Consider the following 16978-nt stretch of genomic DNA (forward strand, 5'->3'; position numbering starts at 1 on the left):
ATTTCGATAAAATGACACTGAAACCAACATTGTTCTATTAAAAATAAACATTTGAAGTTCATTTACTTAACACATGTTTGTCGCCTCAAGCTTTTCCCCAATGTTCCCCAGTTGTGTTTCAAGTGTAAGTGTATTATTGATACTGAATGTATTCTGGGATTGTGATATGATCAAGAAAGAGACACTGGTCCAGAAGATCATTGGTAATCATTTTGCTTTATCCCCAAGTATATATCTGTAAAGCTGAAATATATCTCAGCAGGGTCTAGAATGTATTTTACATCTCTGTACCATTTGGCAAGAAAATGTATTCTCTTATTGTGGTCTACTCCTCATGTTGCTTCTGTCAATATGTGGTTGAGTCAATATTTTCTTTAGAAAAATTGACTTGTGATTTACATAAGAGGTCTGATGCTTTCTGGCGTATGTAGTCCCCTCTTTGAGATTTTCTTGATGTATTCTGAATGTGTTTTCTTTATAATTGCAGTTTATTTTGGTGTGGTTATCCTTCACTGATTGTATTCTTATATTAACAGCTGATGGATGTCTGTATATGCGGGCATGAGACTCAGTTTTGCTATTGCAAATTCATAATAAAAATAACTATTTTATTATAAAATTATTTGACAAAGCTAGTGTTGTTTATTCTTCTTCTTTTGAATTATAAAATGCATTAAAGGAGTGGCAATGTAGTCGTCTTTTATTCAAGGAAATTGTATTGAACACAAGTGTGATCAGGACCGGACGCGAAATGGAGGGTCTTGTATCACACTTAAGGGGCATATTTTTGTGACGACAACCTCTGCTTGTATATTATCCAGAGTATTACACAGCTACTTGACATATGAGAAATAAACTAGACATGAAATATGAATTTGAAATATTTGATTGGCTAATTTTTACCGAATCCGGACCTTCCGCGAGGAAAAGCCTTTTACTTTATTAGGTTTTAAGGTAAGAAACAGCGGTCAGGTGTCACGAACAGAATATATTTTAAATATAATGTGTTTTTAAAATATAAATTTGTTGCATCCGGGTCACGTGTGTTAGTTTTGAGAGGTTGTTATCTAGACAAAATGTCGCAATTGCAATCAGAATCAAGCATTCCAACGGTCTGTGTAATAATAACAAATAATAAACATACATATGCTATCTACTGTGATAAAATATTAGGGTATAGCTGAAATGTATTAAACTGTTATTGTGTAGGTTATTTGCTTAATGTGGCCAGCGAAGCAAGCACAAGACAATAAATATAACACAAGCCTTCATGTTTTGTTTATATTGGTGAACTGCATAAGGCAAATATGTATTTTATTCGCCATGACACCTTACAAAGTACAGAAACAACTGCACTTATTGTTTACACGTCACAATAGGGTGATAAAAGCAACCAAAAGTTATCCAGTAAGTTATAACAAACAAAGCAAAAAATAGACTGGATGTAGTCCAAGATAAAAACTTTAAAAGAAAATCCTCCAAATATTTCGGTATCATGCTACATGCACCGCTGACAAGCCATGACGAACCAACCTTAAGAGAAGCAAACCAAATGAAACATTGACTTTTTCTACCGCTAACACACTTTGTTTGCAGGGCGATGCAATACAATCACAATGTCATGATTCTTTCTGCTCCTCGAGCTAAACTGAAAAACAAGGAAACAATGCAGAAAGTGGAGCACTCACACAAAGCATTGGAATGTCTGTCATTTAAGATCCATACATATTGCAAGTTTTCAAGCTCCTGCTCAATTCATTTATATTACGGAAAACTTGACCGAATACACTCAAATATACCAATAATCTGCTGTAAATGCATTAAAAATTACTTAACATAAGCATGAAGTCAAACCAATTTTATAGATCTTGAGGTACACATTCTCTGTCACCTCAATTGTTTTAAGGGATAGTTCACCCAAAAATGAAAATTCTGTCATGTACCCATCCTCAGGTTGTTCCAAACCTGTATACATGTATTTGATCTGCTAAACACAAAGCAAGATATTTGGAAGAATGTCAGTAACCAAATAGATCTCATCCCCCATTTGGATGGGATGAGATCTGTTTGGTTACTGACATTCTTCCTAAATATCTTCCTTTGTGTTTAACTTTAAACTAAAGAACTTTAGACAGGTTTGGAACTATCTGAGTGTGAGTAGATGATGACGGAATTTAAATTTTGGGGTAAACTGTGCCTTTAATTCTAATTCAAACGCATCGAGATCTTTGGTCAGTGCATGTGTTCATAACATCTAAGGCGCCAATCATTAATGGCAAAATCAACAGCTATACATGGATATAAAATAAAAATTTAAAAAATAATGTTCACATGATTAGCTTTAAGTAGAAGACCTGAATTTCTTTAAATGTTCTACTTTTCCAAGGGATTACAATTCAAGTTAAGCATTACTTTTTATACATATACAGCAGTACAAATTATGCTGAAGAGATCAAATTTGTGCTCAAATAGTTTCCGATTATCGTTTTTTTCAATAATTCATTACAAAATATATATATTTTTGTGATCTAGGTGGGCTGGGTCAAAAAAGATAAATGTAATGATGTTGATAAAGAGCGGGCACTTACACCTCTCCATGTTTAAACCTTCATCTCATGGTCTGAGTATAGCATGCTTTACCGATTAATCCCAAGGTAAATATCTGTCCTGGATACTGATCCACGAAAGAGAAGCACAACTTGACAACAGCATTGCCCCATCCAATGGGGGATAAGTAAAGAATACAGCGGGCAGTTGGATGAAATGGTGGTGAGGTTCGTGCAGATCTTAACCCCTTTAATTTACAGTCACCAGTCGCCTTCTGATGTCTTCTCTTGCCTGCTTACCTCCTCTCATGGACCGTAGATCACCGAGAAGTTTCAGCTTGTGCTCTTAGCCCTCATTCTGTGAACAGAAATATAGCGAGGAGATCATTTAAAAACAAAGATGAAAACCAAAAAACAATCTGCATTCTTGGATTAAAATGGACAGTTCATCCTCCCATTTTTGTTCCAACCCATATGGTTTACATTCTTCTGTGCAACACAAGGCGTGTTAGTAAGAATGCCAGTGACTGAAAACATCAGTCACTGTTCACTTTTATTGTATGGAAAAGGATGCAATGAAAGTTAATGGTGACCAAGGCTGACAGACCCTAACATTCTACTGAATATCGCCGTTTTCCACAAAACAGAGGAAGTCATGTGGTTTCGGAACAACATGAGGGTGACTTATTGACAGAATTTGTGTAGTTATTATTTTTATTTGTAAAAGTTGAAAAGTATGGGTTGTAATGGTCGTGTTTCACTTTAATGGCTTTATAAACACTGCAATTAATGTGTTCCTAATGTGAAACCCATCAAAGTCAATTCAATTTCCTCTTATTACCGTCCTCTGATCTTCAAGTCCACTTCTAGTTTCCTCATAAAAGCTTTTCAGCAATAAAAAAAGGTTTTCGTCCATTAAAAAGGCTAAATGCAGGACAGTAATCCAATTTAAAGACATACAAGAATCTTGTTGCTCAGGCCAACATTCTGCTAATAAACCATTAACTTTTGTGTTGATTTCACTGGCACATGGGACATTGGTTTGAAGAGATTGCAATTCAAATCAGGGAATTAGCTAGAAAACTAGATTTCAATCTTTTCCTCTCATTAGCTCCAATTATTGACATAATTAATGACTTGTGTGATGTCTTGACAAAAATGATGAGCGGGAGGGTGAAGGAGGACAGTTATCCTTAATGATTGATTGGGGTGGAGCCCCTTACACTTGACAGGAAGTTGCATCACAAAACACAAGGATCGATTCTTTTTGACTCAAATGGAGAAAAGGGAAATTTACACGTACAATCATACAAGAAACAAGCAGCACATTATTTATTTGCCAGCAACTTGTCAAATGTGACAACAGTACAAACTAAAAATGTATCACTCCTGTCACAAGCACATCGACACTATGATGTTTAAAAAAAAAACCTTGGCGGTTTTGTACAAGGTTTACCCTGTGTCATTTAAAAATCTACCATCTAAAGCAGTTCTGGGTGAACAGCCAAGCATCTCACCCACAATTATAATGATCTTGAGCATATGAGATCCTCTTGGGTAGATGTTAATAAATGAGTCAACTGTTGAAAGTTCCCCTTGCACACAAAATGACAAACAAACATGCATTTGCACTTACAAAATACATTCAGATGGAGCAGCCAAAATAACTTGCTTAAGCAATTTATAACATTCATGAAAGGGGAAAACACAGAACCCACATTCAAATATGATCCGGGGAGAGGTGCAAAAAAATCAAAGGGGTTCATGAGAGGGATCCGGGAATATTAGTGGTGCTGGAAGAGGTGTGCAAGGTTCACAGAGGAGAGAATGACACCCAGTGTGAAGCTGCAGACGCGTGCAATCAGTCCCAGAGGAAGTGAGAACCGCCACAGCCTGATGAGTTAAGTGCTGCATTCCCAATTTTCAAAGACCAAAGAGACAAAGTCAAGAGACGACACCTCATGCCATGAGACAGCTGAACACGGGGACGTACAAGACATGACATTGGGGAACAGGATAGAAAGAGACAAGAGACTCAAGATTGCAGAAACAGGGGAGAAGGTTGTTAGTTGTTAGCCATCAGCTGAAGTAAGGGAATTCTTTCGAAAAGCCACAGTCTCAAAGCTGGTAATAAGAACAGCACCTGAGAACGCTTGATCTGATTGGTCTGCTGTCACTTCCTCAGTAGTCTTTGATTCGGGCTGGCTCTGATCTGGCTCTACAGCTGGGGCTTCACTGTCTTCTGCATCAGCGTACAAAGAAAGATAATAAATGCTTAAAAAAGATTACATGATGACATATTACAACTTTCCCTTAAATGGTTGTATACATAAACACCGGACCGATTGAATATATTGTTTGAACTTACCCATCTGTCTTGTGCTGTCTGGGGTGTCCTGCACAGCTGCCTCGGCTGTGTCTTGGCTTGAGGTGGCATTTTCTGTGGATTTAGCTGGTACTTCCTCTTGTTGGGTTTCACAGGTAGTAGATTCCATCACTGAATGTGAAAACACAATTATTTTTGATTTATGAGATACTTCAGATTTTGCCCCCCATTGACTACCAATAGTAAAAATACAATGGTAGTCAAAAGTGCCCCAGAACTGTATGCCGACCTACATTCTTCAAAAATGTCGTCTTTTGTGCTCAGCGGAACAAAGAAAATCATGGGGGCAAGATCTGTTTGGTTATAAGCATTCGTCCAAATATCTTTGTGTTCCTCAGAACAAATAAATGTATACAGATTTGGAACAACTCGAAGGTGAGTAAATGTAAATGATAATTTTTGGGTGACCTAAATGCGGATAAATGTCTATAAGGAAATTCCACAAATGTTTTTACCCATTTGAAGTCTGCAGGGATAAAATCTTAAATTTGCTTAGAAAAGTAATTTATCCGGTCTAAGTCCAAGCAAACCCCAAACTCCATGTTTATAAACAAGCAGCACTTAATAAAATTACGTACTATAACATACTAAACAAAGACCATCATCATCTTACCTGCAGATGTATTTTCACTTTTTTCTGGCTCTTCTGCCTGGCTCGGGCTGCTAGTCGTATTACGTTCAGCATTCGACTGGGCTGGACTGTTTTCACTACTGCTGGGCCTCAGAGGGCTCTCGCCAAGACTACATTTAGGAGACATCATCTCCATTTCCTCACCCCAGTCTGACACTGGCTGGTGGTTGTCCAACGGAAAGAAAGGACTGATGGGTTTGGGACCCTCAGGTGTGCTGAGAACTTCTTGTGGGGATGGAATATGGACTTTAGGTCTGGGAGTTCTTCGTTCTTTCGGGCTGGGAGTAGAGGGTCCAGAAGAGGTAGATGACTTTTCGGTTGGTTTAGTATCTTTTGGGCATTCTTTGACTTCTTCCTCATGCTCTGTATTTTCGAGCTCTTCCTCACCCTCATCCAGCTCATGATCACTGGCATCTTCCCATTCGTCTTCATCGTCTTGGGCAAGTCCTCCATCATCTGTCTGCTACACAGAAGGAAAATGTTTAAAAGAACTCTGAATATTTTAAATATATTTGATATCTTCTATGTAACAAAACATTTTTTTGAAGAATGTTGATAGCCAAACAATAGCTGTACCGATTGACTTGCATTGGTTTATCCACACAATACAAGTGAATGGGTACCGTCACTATGAAACATTTTGATCAGTAATGGCTTTTACCTTCTCTGATGATGGAGCTTTGACCTTCTCATCTTTCTTTTCATTTTCGTTCTCTTTATCCTTCTCCCCTTTCTCCGTTTCTTGTTCCTCTTTCCTTCCTTTCTCCTCTTCATGTTCTCCTTCCCAACGATTATCATGCATGCTTAATAAAGAAATGTTTTTATGTTCAATGAAAGGTTGACTCATAACATAAAAATACAGTTGGCTGAACAAAGAACCATCTCCTTTAGAAAACGGTGTACACCATCAATGCATGTAAAAATGGAACAAAAACTATTATTTCTCAAATTCGATAATATATTCTAATTCCTCAGTCAAGGCTCATTTTGTCTAAGTCATCAGACTACAGAAGATCTGACCAATGCAGGTGCCGTTAAATAAAATGAATCTTTCTTAACAGCGATAATCACTATGGCATACCTGTAGCTCTGGCCTTGACCCCGAACCTTCCCTCCGCCGCGTCCTCCCTGTCTGGGTTTGCCCTGCCCCAAGAAATCCCCAAAGGATTGTATTTTGGGTGGTCTCTTGGCGTCTTCTGCAGAAAAAAAGTTTTATATTTATCCTTCAAATATGTCAAGGGGCCAAGCAAGACCTTGGAAAACAATACAGTGTATGAAATCAGCAGTGGAAAGATATGACCCTGGGCTCACAGTAACCGATGGCCCGTTATCATTCTGACATATTGCTCCTCTATGCATCGTTCTACAGCAGTGGCGGTTCTACATTGAATTGCACCCCGGGCGAGACCACCTTTGAGCGCCCCCCCTCCCCGAAAAATGATAAATACAAATAAAACACACACACACAAAATGATGACAAACCGTCATATTTTTTATAACAACATAAGCGAAAGAGAAAATGATATTTCTCAATTGCACAAATCCGTTTTTTTGTGCACTTGATGGCTTTAACCTTTTCCTGTCCATCTCTGTTTATTTGGCACTAGACAATCAACAGATTTCCCCGCCCCCCCCCCAACACTGTCACTCAGGAAACGAGTCACGGCCATAACAGTTTTGTATTACTTATTTTTTATTAGCCATTTCACACAATTCAGAAAAACAAAAATGTGCAGGAACTATAGGCCTGTATATAGGCTAAATGACTAAATGTAAATAATCACGGCCCAACTAGAGAAAGCTCTTGATGCGCGAATTTTCGCCAAAGTTCAGATTTTCAACTCGCGCAATGCACTGCAAGTAGGTCATCGCGGCTATGACTTGACATGTAAATCACTCGTTAGAGGAGTGGTTCTCAAACTATTTCGTTGTAAGGCCCCCTTTGTGTAGGGTGCATTGCTTTGCACCCCCCATTACATGGCTCTAAATGAGATGGTAAAACTTTACAACAAGGTTGTATTTGTTAACATTAGTTAATGCATTAGGTAGCATCAACTAACAATCAGCAATATAGTTTTTCAGCATTTAATCTTTATTCAATTTAGATTGTCAATTTAATTATTCACGCCAGTTTACTGTAAGATGAACTAAATGGCGAAATTTTCATATAAAGATTGAAAAATGCTCTTAAATTCATGTCTTAACTAATGTTACAAAATACAATATTATTGTAATTTGTAACCAAACTTCTTATTTGTAGACCCTTAAAGTATCTTTACAGATTATTGGCCAAAATCCCTGAGTTTAAAAAATACTGGAAGAATACGTAGGTGATTTCATGGAGAGGCACTGTAAACCATATCCTTCCTAGTGTTGTTGGCAAACTAGCATTTAAAGCTTCTGTGTGACCAGGAAATCGTCTCCGGTTACTTTCGTAACCTCGGTTCCCTGAGAAGCGGGAACGAGACATTGCGGAGACCGCATATGAAACTCCTCCTCTTTTTCACTTTTCCTGAAGTCCTATAGGATAACGCCAGTAAAAAAACTGGCCAATTGTCGCAAGACATGCACAGTATGCAAATACTGACGAATCTAGACAGTATAAATACAGTGCATGTGACGACAATCCTCAGAATCTACGAGAGAACGCCCGCCCGGTGATAAGCGGCGAACACGGCGATCTACGCAATGTCTCGTTCCCGCTTCTCAGGGAACCGAGGTTACGAAAGTAACCGGAGACGTTCCCTTTCGAGAGCGGTCACTTCAACATTGCGGAGACCGCATATGGAACGGTAGTACAATCCTGCCGTGAGAGCTAGCAAAAACAGCCTGACAACTGGGATAACACACAAACTATGTGGAGCATACAAATCAACCATTCGCGAGGTCGCCCCAAGCATTAACCGCTGATTGGCTGAAACCGGCCTATGAACTGCTAGATCACGGAGTACGCCAATGAACTGCTAGATTGGCCTCTTGGCAAATTTGCATAACCAAGCCCAACGAACGCAGCGGGCTGCGCTGAACAGGGCTGACGCCACAGCAGTAGAACCAGCACAGAATCCCGGGCGATATAATAGCGAACATAAGTACACCAAGCACAGTGTAAACAGCAATGCGGCAACAACTGTGTAGCATAAGAAATACAAGCTAGAAGATAAAGCTTAATCAGCACTCACCGAGAGGACTTGAGAAGCCAACGAGGACACATCCAATCTATAGAGCCTGGTGAAAGTATTCTGAGAAGACCAGCCAGCTGCACCGCATGTGCCCTTAGACCAGGCCCACAAAGAGGCGATAGCCCTAGTCGAATGAGCTCTGATACCGAAGGGGCAGTTCCGACCCTGACTCTCGTACGCCAAGGTAATAGCGTCCACCACCCAGTGAGAGAGCCTCTGTTTTGAGACAGCCCGGCCTTCTTACCCCCACCAAAACAAATAAAGAGCTGCTTAGAATGCCGAAACCCGGCTGTGCAATCAATGTAAGCCCGCAAGACCCTTACCGGGCAGACCGCTCTCTGAGCATTAGCCTCCTGCGAGTCTGACGACTCGGAAGACAAAGCGGGCAAAGAAATGACCTGAGCTCTAAAAGGGGTAGACATGGACTTTGGCACTAACCCGATTTTGGCCGGACTGAGAGCGCTTGTAAATCCCCTATGCGCTTAGCCGAAGCAAGGGCGAGAATCTGCAGTTAGAATCCCCGAAGTGGCCAGGCATGGATGTTCCACAACTCTGGGCTGGGGTGCCATATCGTGCCGTTCACTTGGGACAACAGGTCTCTCCTGAGGGGAACCCGCCACGGCGGTGCCGTCAACAACTCCCTCAGGTCCAGAAACCATGGTTGATTCGGCCAAAACGGAGCGATGAGAATCACTGACGCCGTCTCCTCTCTGATTTTGCACAGCATTAGGAGTAAAATCTTCACCGGAGGAAACGCGTATAGCCGAATGACCGGCCAACGCGCAGTCAGTGCGTCGCTTCACATGGGGGAGTGGATCAGCGAGAAATACAACGGGCAGTGTGCGTTCTCGCTTGTCGCGAATAGATCCACTTCCGCCTTCCGAAAGCGTTCCCAAATTAACAGGACTGTGTCAGGATGAAGCCTCCATTCCCCGTGCGGAAGACCCTCCCTCGAAAGCATGTCCGCTCCGCGGTTCAGATGACCGGGGATATGCGCTGCTCTGATAAAGAGCATATGCCGATCTGCCCACAGTAGGAGTCCTGCCGCCTGTTTGAAAAGAGCTCCGGAACGGATCCCTACCGGCCCGGCCTGAGCAAATGTAGAGCTGAAGAGATGGACTCCGTCCGCTCTGGGGAGAGGCGGGCGCGCATCTCCTCTGAGTCGAAACATATCCCCAGATACGTTATAGACTGACTCGGCGTGAGTTTGCTCTTCTGCATGTTCACGCGCAGCCCCAGGGATGTCAAGTGACAAAGCAGCATCTGCGTGTGACCGATTAGCGCCTTCCGAGAGTGGGATAAAATCAGCCAATCGTCCAGATAATTGAGAATGCGCAATCCGCTCGCTCTGAGAGGGGAAAGCGCCGCGTCCACGCACTTCGAGAATGTGCGCGGAGCTAATGCCAGTCCGAATGGGAGGACAGCAAACTGGTACGCTGAATCCTCGAATGCGAATCGCAGGAACCTTCGGTGGCGCTTGGCTATCTGAACATGAAAGTACGCATCCTTCAGATCTACGGATACAAACCAGTCCCCGGGAGGCACTTGTGCCATGATCTGTTTTAGAGTTGTCATTCTGAACATTCGCTTGTGAAGCGCTCGGTTGACAGGTCTCAAGTCCAGAATCGGACGCAGACCACCATCTCTCTTGGGCACTACAAAATACCGGCTGTAAAACCTGCTTTCCCGCGCGTTCGGGGGGACACGCTCGATCGCTTTTTTTCGCGAGCAGGCTGCAGATTTCCTGCCTCAAAACACAGGCGCGTTTTGCACTGACGTAAGCGACGGGACCACACCGCTGAAGCGGGGAGGTCTGCGCCTGAACTGCAGGGCGTACCCGTGTTCTATCAGGTTTAGTAGCCAAAGAGAGATGCCTGGAATGGCTTTCCAAGCGTCCAGAAACAGACATAATGGCCAAATCTGATCGGGGGTTACCGTCAGCGGACCGTTTAGGGGAGCACGCTGGCCCAGCGAGGCTAAATGCACTGGCGGGAAAATAGCTTGTGCGTGAGAATCCAGCGGACGCTCCCGTGGATGAGGGAAGGCTGGTTATAGTTGTGACTAACTGCGGCTTCGCGCTGCACCGTGGCAGGGCAAGGGACGCAGTATTGTGTGGGTGAGGGGGAAAGAGCTCTTCTTGTGAACAGGTATGTGTTTTTATTGCATTCACACAAACAACACTTACAACATTGCAATAATCGCCCCTAATGGCGGGGGAAAACTGTTGCAAACGGCGGCATTTGGGGGCCGCCGGCACGCTTACGGATTCTCTCCTCCTCTACCCAGGTCCGTCAGGACGGCGGCTTGGCAGCCGAAGACGCTCCGCCGTCGTGGCGCGGACCTCTCGAGGCAGCACGTGACTCATGGCCTTGGCGCGCTTTTGCGCCTCACCAAAACGCTCTACTACCGACTCCACGACGTCACCAAAGAGGCCGGAGGGAGTGATCGGTGCGTTCAGAAGGAACTTACGATCAGCGTCCTTTAGATCCACCAACGTAAGCCACAGATGACGGTTGAGGACGACCATGAACCCCATAGACCTGCCGATAGCTTGTGCGGTGCGCTTTGTAGCCATCAGAGCGAAGTCGGGCGCCGCCTGGAACACTTGCAGCACCGCCATAGAGTGCAAAGCGCCGTAGGCTTTACCGGCAAGATGCGCGGTAAACCTGCACGGTTTCGAGGGCAGGCCTGGGTAGGAGGTCTGAGCCCAACGAGGTGGTGGAAGGGCACAGATGAGCAGCGAGGGTCTCCTCGACGGGTGACATGCGCACGTAACCGTGGGCTTCAGCCCTGACCACGTGGGCGAACATGGCCGGCGTAGCAGCGTGAACGTGCGCCGACCGAGGTGCAGACCAGGATTTCACCACGTGCTCGTGGACGTCTGGGAAAAGCGACGCACTCCTCTTCGACGTGGTCTGGCAGCGGCTCGCCAGAAAAGTACCAGGAGTCGAGCCTACTTTTTGCCGGCTCTTCGGGTGAATCCCAGGCAATGTTGAGCTCGCTTACGGCCTTCTCGAGAACCCTTACGAACTCCTTGTGGAGGTCCGGGGGGCTCTCTGGATCGGGACGATCCCGCTCCGATCCTGCCCAGTATTTGTTCGAGATTGACATGGAGTCATCATCCTCCTCGACGCCGAAGGAAGCGGCGTCCATGATGGAAGGCGGGGGACGAAGGCTCTCGTCCACGTAGAGGACTGGGGAATGAGGTGACGGCAGAGGACGGGGGCCCGGAGCCGGGTCGTCGCCGCCACCTCGCGGGGTGGGTGGACTCACCAGCGGCTCGTTGGCGGCGGTGAGCCTCGACCCTATGAGTCCACGAGCGATGTTCCTGCGAGTCCTCAAGACACGCGCCGGCAGGTCCGCACAGTGCGCGCAATCAGACTCGCAGAATGCATGCTACGCGTGAGCGAGGCCCAGGCAGGCAATGCAGTGCTCGTGAGTATCCTGCGGGCCAATGGGGCCTGCGCAAAGACGACAGAATGAAGCCATTGGATGCAATGAAAGAAGTTCTAGTTGCGTCTTCAACGATGCCAGCGTGAAAAAGAAGATTCTGAGGATTGTCGTCACATGCACTGTATTTATACTGTCTAGATTCGTCAGTATTTGCATACTGTGCATGTCTTGCGACAATTGGCCAGTTTTTTAACTGGCGTTATCCTATAGGACTTCAGGAAAAGTGAAAAAGAGGAGTTTCATATGCGGTCTCCGCAATGTCGAAGTGACCGCTCTCGAAAGGGAACTATTCCTCTATTACTATTTGCATTTGTGCTTATGGTAATATTGACAACCCATTTTAAAAAGGCAAAGGTCAAGAAAACTACAATTTGACAATAAAATCAATGACGGGATGTATTTTATTAAAGAGTGACATACAAGATTGAATAATGACTGGGCAATGAGCAGAAGGCAATGATGGGGAAATGTTACAGGATTATCCTCTCATCTATCCAGACAGAGAGCTGCATTATAGACAACAGATAATGCAATCAAGCTGACCACACAGCCACTGTATCTTATTTTGAAGGAGTGGAAAACAATTAGAAGCTATTATCGCTGTAATAGCCATAGGCTTGCACTAAGTCTCGGGCAAATGTGAATTAGGGAAAGAGACACGTGTTGCACACACATGCATACAGTCCCATGCCTTAAGCTGACCTGAAAGTCCACTGCGTTGCTGTACATGGGCATTGCGCCCCCTTGATGCTGAGAGACCATACAGCACAGAATATTACCAAAGAGCCAGAGAGACAAGTTTTTTAAAAACAGAAATGCAATAAAACATCTGATGATATGTGTAAATATCTATGGAGCGTACTGCTTGGCTGTAAGGCGGTGTGAAAGCATGTTGGTTTAATTTACCTCTCCTGTTGCTCTGTTCTGGTGTTCCCTCTTCTGCCACAGCTGGAGCCTCCTCCCTAAACCTGAGAAAACACCCACAGGGTCACAAATCCACTAAATATTGGTCCTCACACAAACCCAAGAAAAAACACCAACATATTCATAATGATAGTAGCATGTATGTATGCTCACATTGTATCTGTTTTTTGGGCGTCCCACTCTCGTCTCCACTGGCCGGTGGCGTTACGGTGACGGGCCAATCGTTCCTCATCAATCTGCTCGCGCTCTTGTTTCCAGCGCAGATACTCGGCTCTCTCACGGCCCGTCATAGACAGAGTCATGTCCGCTGAACCTCTGCCACTTGGCCTACGATGCTGCTATAAGAACAAAGGGGGCAAAATGGAGGATCAAATTTTTTTAATAGTACTCCTAATAGTCAATGGCATCTTATTTTGCTCAGCTTAACATACAGCCAGGAGAAGACTGTACATCTGATCCATAACAAAAGTAAAAACATCCCTTTACATATATAACTTGTAATTTGAACACTTGATTTGAATAATCAAAAGTTAAACTAACCATTTGAATTTCTGTTGTATTTCATAAAATTATAATAATAAAGGTGTCTGATTTTACGGTACACTAAACAAACCAAACTCTGTACCGTCCATTCTTTCTCAACCTCCGCTCCAGTCTTCACATTGTAAAAATCAACTCCACCGTAGTTGCGCATGTGCCGTCGGCTCCCCTCCGTGCGGTCAACCTCCGGGATCGGTCCACTGCGTCGCGGGTCATCCAGGAAGTTCCTAATGGGGTACTTCTCTCCATCAGCCTGCAAAAAAGTGCTATATGAAACAGAAACGTGACTGATGGTGTACTCTGAGATAAAAGGCTGTGCTGACCATAACATACCTGTTGACCTCTCTCAAATTCTGCAATCTTTTCCATCTCTTCATTCATTTTCTCTATGTTCTGCCTTCTCCTCTCCTCCCACTCCTGAAAAAGGACACCAGCCGAGATTCAACAAGCTTGTCACATACAATCCACAACGTGTATACCAGTTGTGCAGTACTGTCTACACCCTTACTGGTAGTCAAATATATGGAACATGTGAAGAATGACTGACAATTACTTTTGATTTTTTGTCTGAGCCTCCCGGCGTTCCTCCGCCACCTCTTCCTCTGCGTCCTCCCCTGGGGGTGCGCTCTGTAGAGACAGGCCCATCTCCACCTTCATTATCCTGAGGTTGCCTGTCTGGCCTTGGTTCACCTTTGATCGGACGAGGTTCTCTTCTGCCCCCGCGGTGGAAGCCTCTGCTCAGCCGACTAGAGCTGGTTCTGTTGGGGGTGCATTCACCGTGAGGCCAACCCGACTCTCCTTCTTCAGGACCATCACCGCGGTTACTAGTAGGTTTTCTGTCATTCACCACACGCTTCTCCTAGAAAGTGAGAGGTTTTAGCAGTTCTTAGTCGGTCACCTTTCAATATTAAAGAACATCTTTCAGAAATGATCAAATAGTACACTAAGACACAGGATCTTAGACCAGTGGGCCACTTGAGTTTCTTAGACATCTAAAAATCCTGGAAACTGTCTTGGAAATTAAACTACAACCATTTGTATTTGCTTGACTGCATGAGACACACCAGCATCTGCAATACCTGGAAATTAGAATTAATGGATGGAGAAGTTCTGTCTAGTTAAAGAGCTATATTTCTGTCAAACTCTATCTCTTACTTTTCAGATAATAAGAGGTATGACCTTCACAGACAATGATGGGAGGCCCAATAACAGCTGCACAGTCCATCTGTGTTCTAATGAATCTCTACAGGTATTGATTAAAATACTCTCCAGCTTGTCTCCGCCAACCCCAGGTGGGAAATTAAAATCGCAGAGCTGAGAAAATTTGGAATGGCAGTTGTACAGGTTACGCTAAATTAAACTAATTATAAAGCTTATAATTCCGTGGGATAGGTACAAGATGCATGACACCAGAACCAGTCAATCCAATCTAGACATAGTCCCCCTTTCTCTTTTTATCTATTCCCATTTATAGGATGGCAATGTTTGTTTTGTTGAATTAATGATATGTGCACTGTATAATGTGACTCAAAATAGATCATTACAAAAAAAATCTAATTACGTTAATGGAAATCAATAAACTGGTTTGCCATGTGCATCATGAAAATATTCTGTTTTACCACAGCCACTTTGGACGAATCGTCAGTCATTGTAAAGTTTTCCTTCTCCGGCTTTCTTCGTTCTGACTCAGGTTCATGGGGGCGAGGTTTGCGAGGTGTTGTCACTGCGATGCCCTCCTGCTCAGCCTTTTTCTTATCTTCCTGTATTTCCTAGCAAAAGACAAGTAAATCAAATGAATTAATTAAACCGGATCAGTTGTGCTATAACCATTAGTAATACGTTTAAGCAACAGTGACTCAAAGCCGACGCTTTGAGGCCAAATATCCGTGAGGTAAAAGACAAGCAGGAACATCTATAGCAGTGTCTCAAACTCCAGCAGCCAATTTTACCTGATATCTCTTGACCAGAGCTTCATTCTTCTTCCGTAGAGCTTCGATCCTTTTGTCCAGCTCAGCATCCTTCTCTTCCTTTGTCTTTAGTTCCACCGCAGAAGACTATGGATGGATGTGCACACAATAAAATGAAACGCTGAAAAAGCACACGCTGATGTATCTAAATGCCATACTGCGTAGCTTTATGTTAATCCCAATGTAATGCAATGATAAATCAAATGGGCTATGCACACAGACATGTCAAACTTTGTAGGACCTCCTTATACGTAAACAACATGCAGCACTAAATAACGTGTTTCATGGAAAAAAATTGGAAAGCTCGCAGGTCAGACTCAACGTAGGCATGTATTATTATTCAAGCATTACAAATAGTACAGTGATTCATTGAAAATGATCTTATGTCCATACCCTTCTTCAACATGTGAAAGCTAAACATCTATGTTTAGCATGACAAAAGCAGGTAATCGTCAACAGTACTCTATAGAAAACAAGTGAGCCTCACCATGGCTAGAAGCCTGTCATAAAACAGAGGCGGTGAAAATAAACTCTGCCTCGTACCTACAAGGCAAAGACAAATATCAAAGGTAAGGACAAAGCAAATAAAGGCATGGGAATGCTGAAATCTTATAAACATGAGAAAAGACAATTACAACAAATACGAGCAGTGTGGTCAGAATGGAAACTGTTAATTTGCATCCTTATAAACCCTCTAACGACAGTGCAAAACCTTTCATAAGCTATTCATCGGATCATCTACAAACACGCGAAGCACAACCCTCAATATATGTTGATTGTCTCGTGTTACTGAATGTAGCATTGTTATCAAAACAGCCGCCAAAACAAAGATACATTTGATGTAGGGGTCGATTTGTGATCGCAAAATGAAACTAGTCAAAATAAGAAAGACTTGGACATATATTCAAGTGTATAAATACATACGTCTATTTAAAAAGAAATGCAAATTTTTAAGATAAAGTATACACGATTTTACCTCAAACGAAGCCCAGCGCTAAAAGTGTCTTGTAAGTGCACTCGATAAACGGCTGAATCGACTCAGCGTTTACTTCCGTCGCTTCTACTTCCGGTTAAAAGCTTCAAACGCATACGCGTTGTCGCTAATCTTTAAAATAAAGGTCACTCGTTACGCAGTGAAAACAATGTTCCAATAGAAAATGTCTGAAATAATGCTACGCATTACGTACTATTTCGACCTTTATAATATATTTTAATTTTCTATTTTGCTGGGCCGACTTGATCCGATCTGTTTACTTTGATCGAGTTGCATGTGTTAAATGTAAGCCATGTGCATTCTAATTAATCCGTTTTCCTTGTGTTTTAAATTAATCTAAAAGAAAGCAAGGTCAGAA

The 16978-nt window shown here is 43.2% G+C and overlaps 1 protein-coding gene across 4 annotated transcripts; it reads right to left on the reverse strand.

Moving 5' to 3' along the window:
• Positions 1-1255: 1255 nt before the first annotated feature.
• On the reverse strand, positions 1256-16711 carry ccdc9 (coiled-coil domain containing 9). 4 transcript variants are annotated; one of them, XM_079481178.1, is made up of 15 exons: positions 16603-16704; positions 16114-16169; positions 15609-15713; positions 15279-15428; positions 14213-14518; positions 13993-14076; positions 13745-13912; positions 13273-13454; positions 13102-13163; positions 6645-6759; positions 6225-6366; positions 5546-6026; positions 4915-5043; positions 4690-4788; positions 1256-2904 (listed from the first exon to the last, which is right to left on the reverse strand). In XM_079481178.1, exons 2-15 carry the CDS (start codon positions 16114-16116, stop codon positions 2900-2902), a joined length of 2031 nt encoding a protein of 676 aa, XP_079337304.1. In that variant the 5' UTR covers positions 16117-16169; positions 16603-16704; the 3' UTR covers positions 1256-2899. The 4 variants fall into 4 exon arrangements, with proteins under 4 accessions (XP_079337304.1, XP_079337302.1, XP_079337301.1 ...); XM_079481176.1 differs by having other exon boundaries at positions 13273-13457; XM_079481175.1 differs by having other exon boundaries at positions 13273-13457; positions 16262-16605.
• Positions 16712-16978: the final 267 nt, after the last annotated feature.

This window comes from Barbatula barbatula (genome assembly GCF_947034865.1).
Source record: "Barbatula barbatula genome assembly, chromosome: 19".
NCBI lineage: Eukaryota > Metazoa > Chordata > Actinopteri > Cypriniformes > Nemacheilidae > Barbatula > Barbatula barbatula.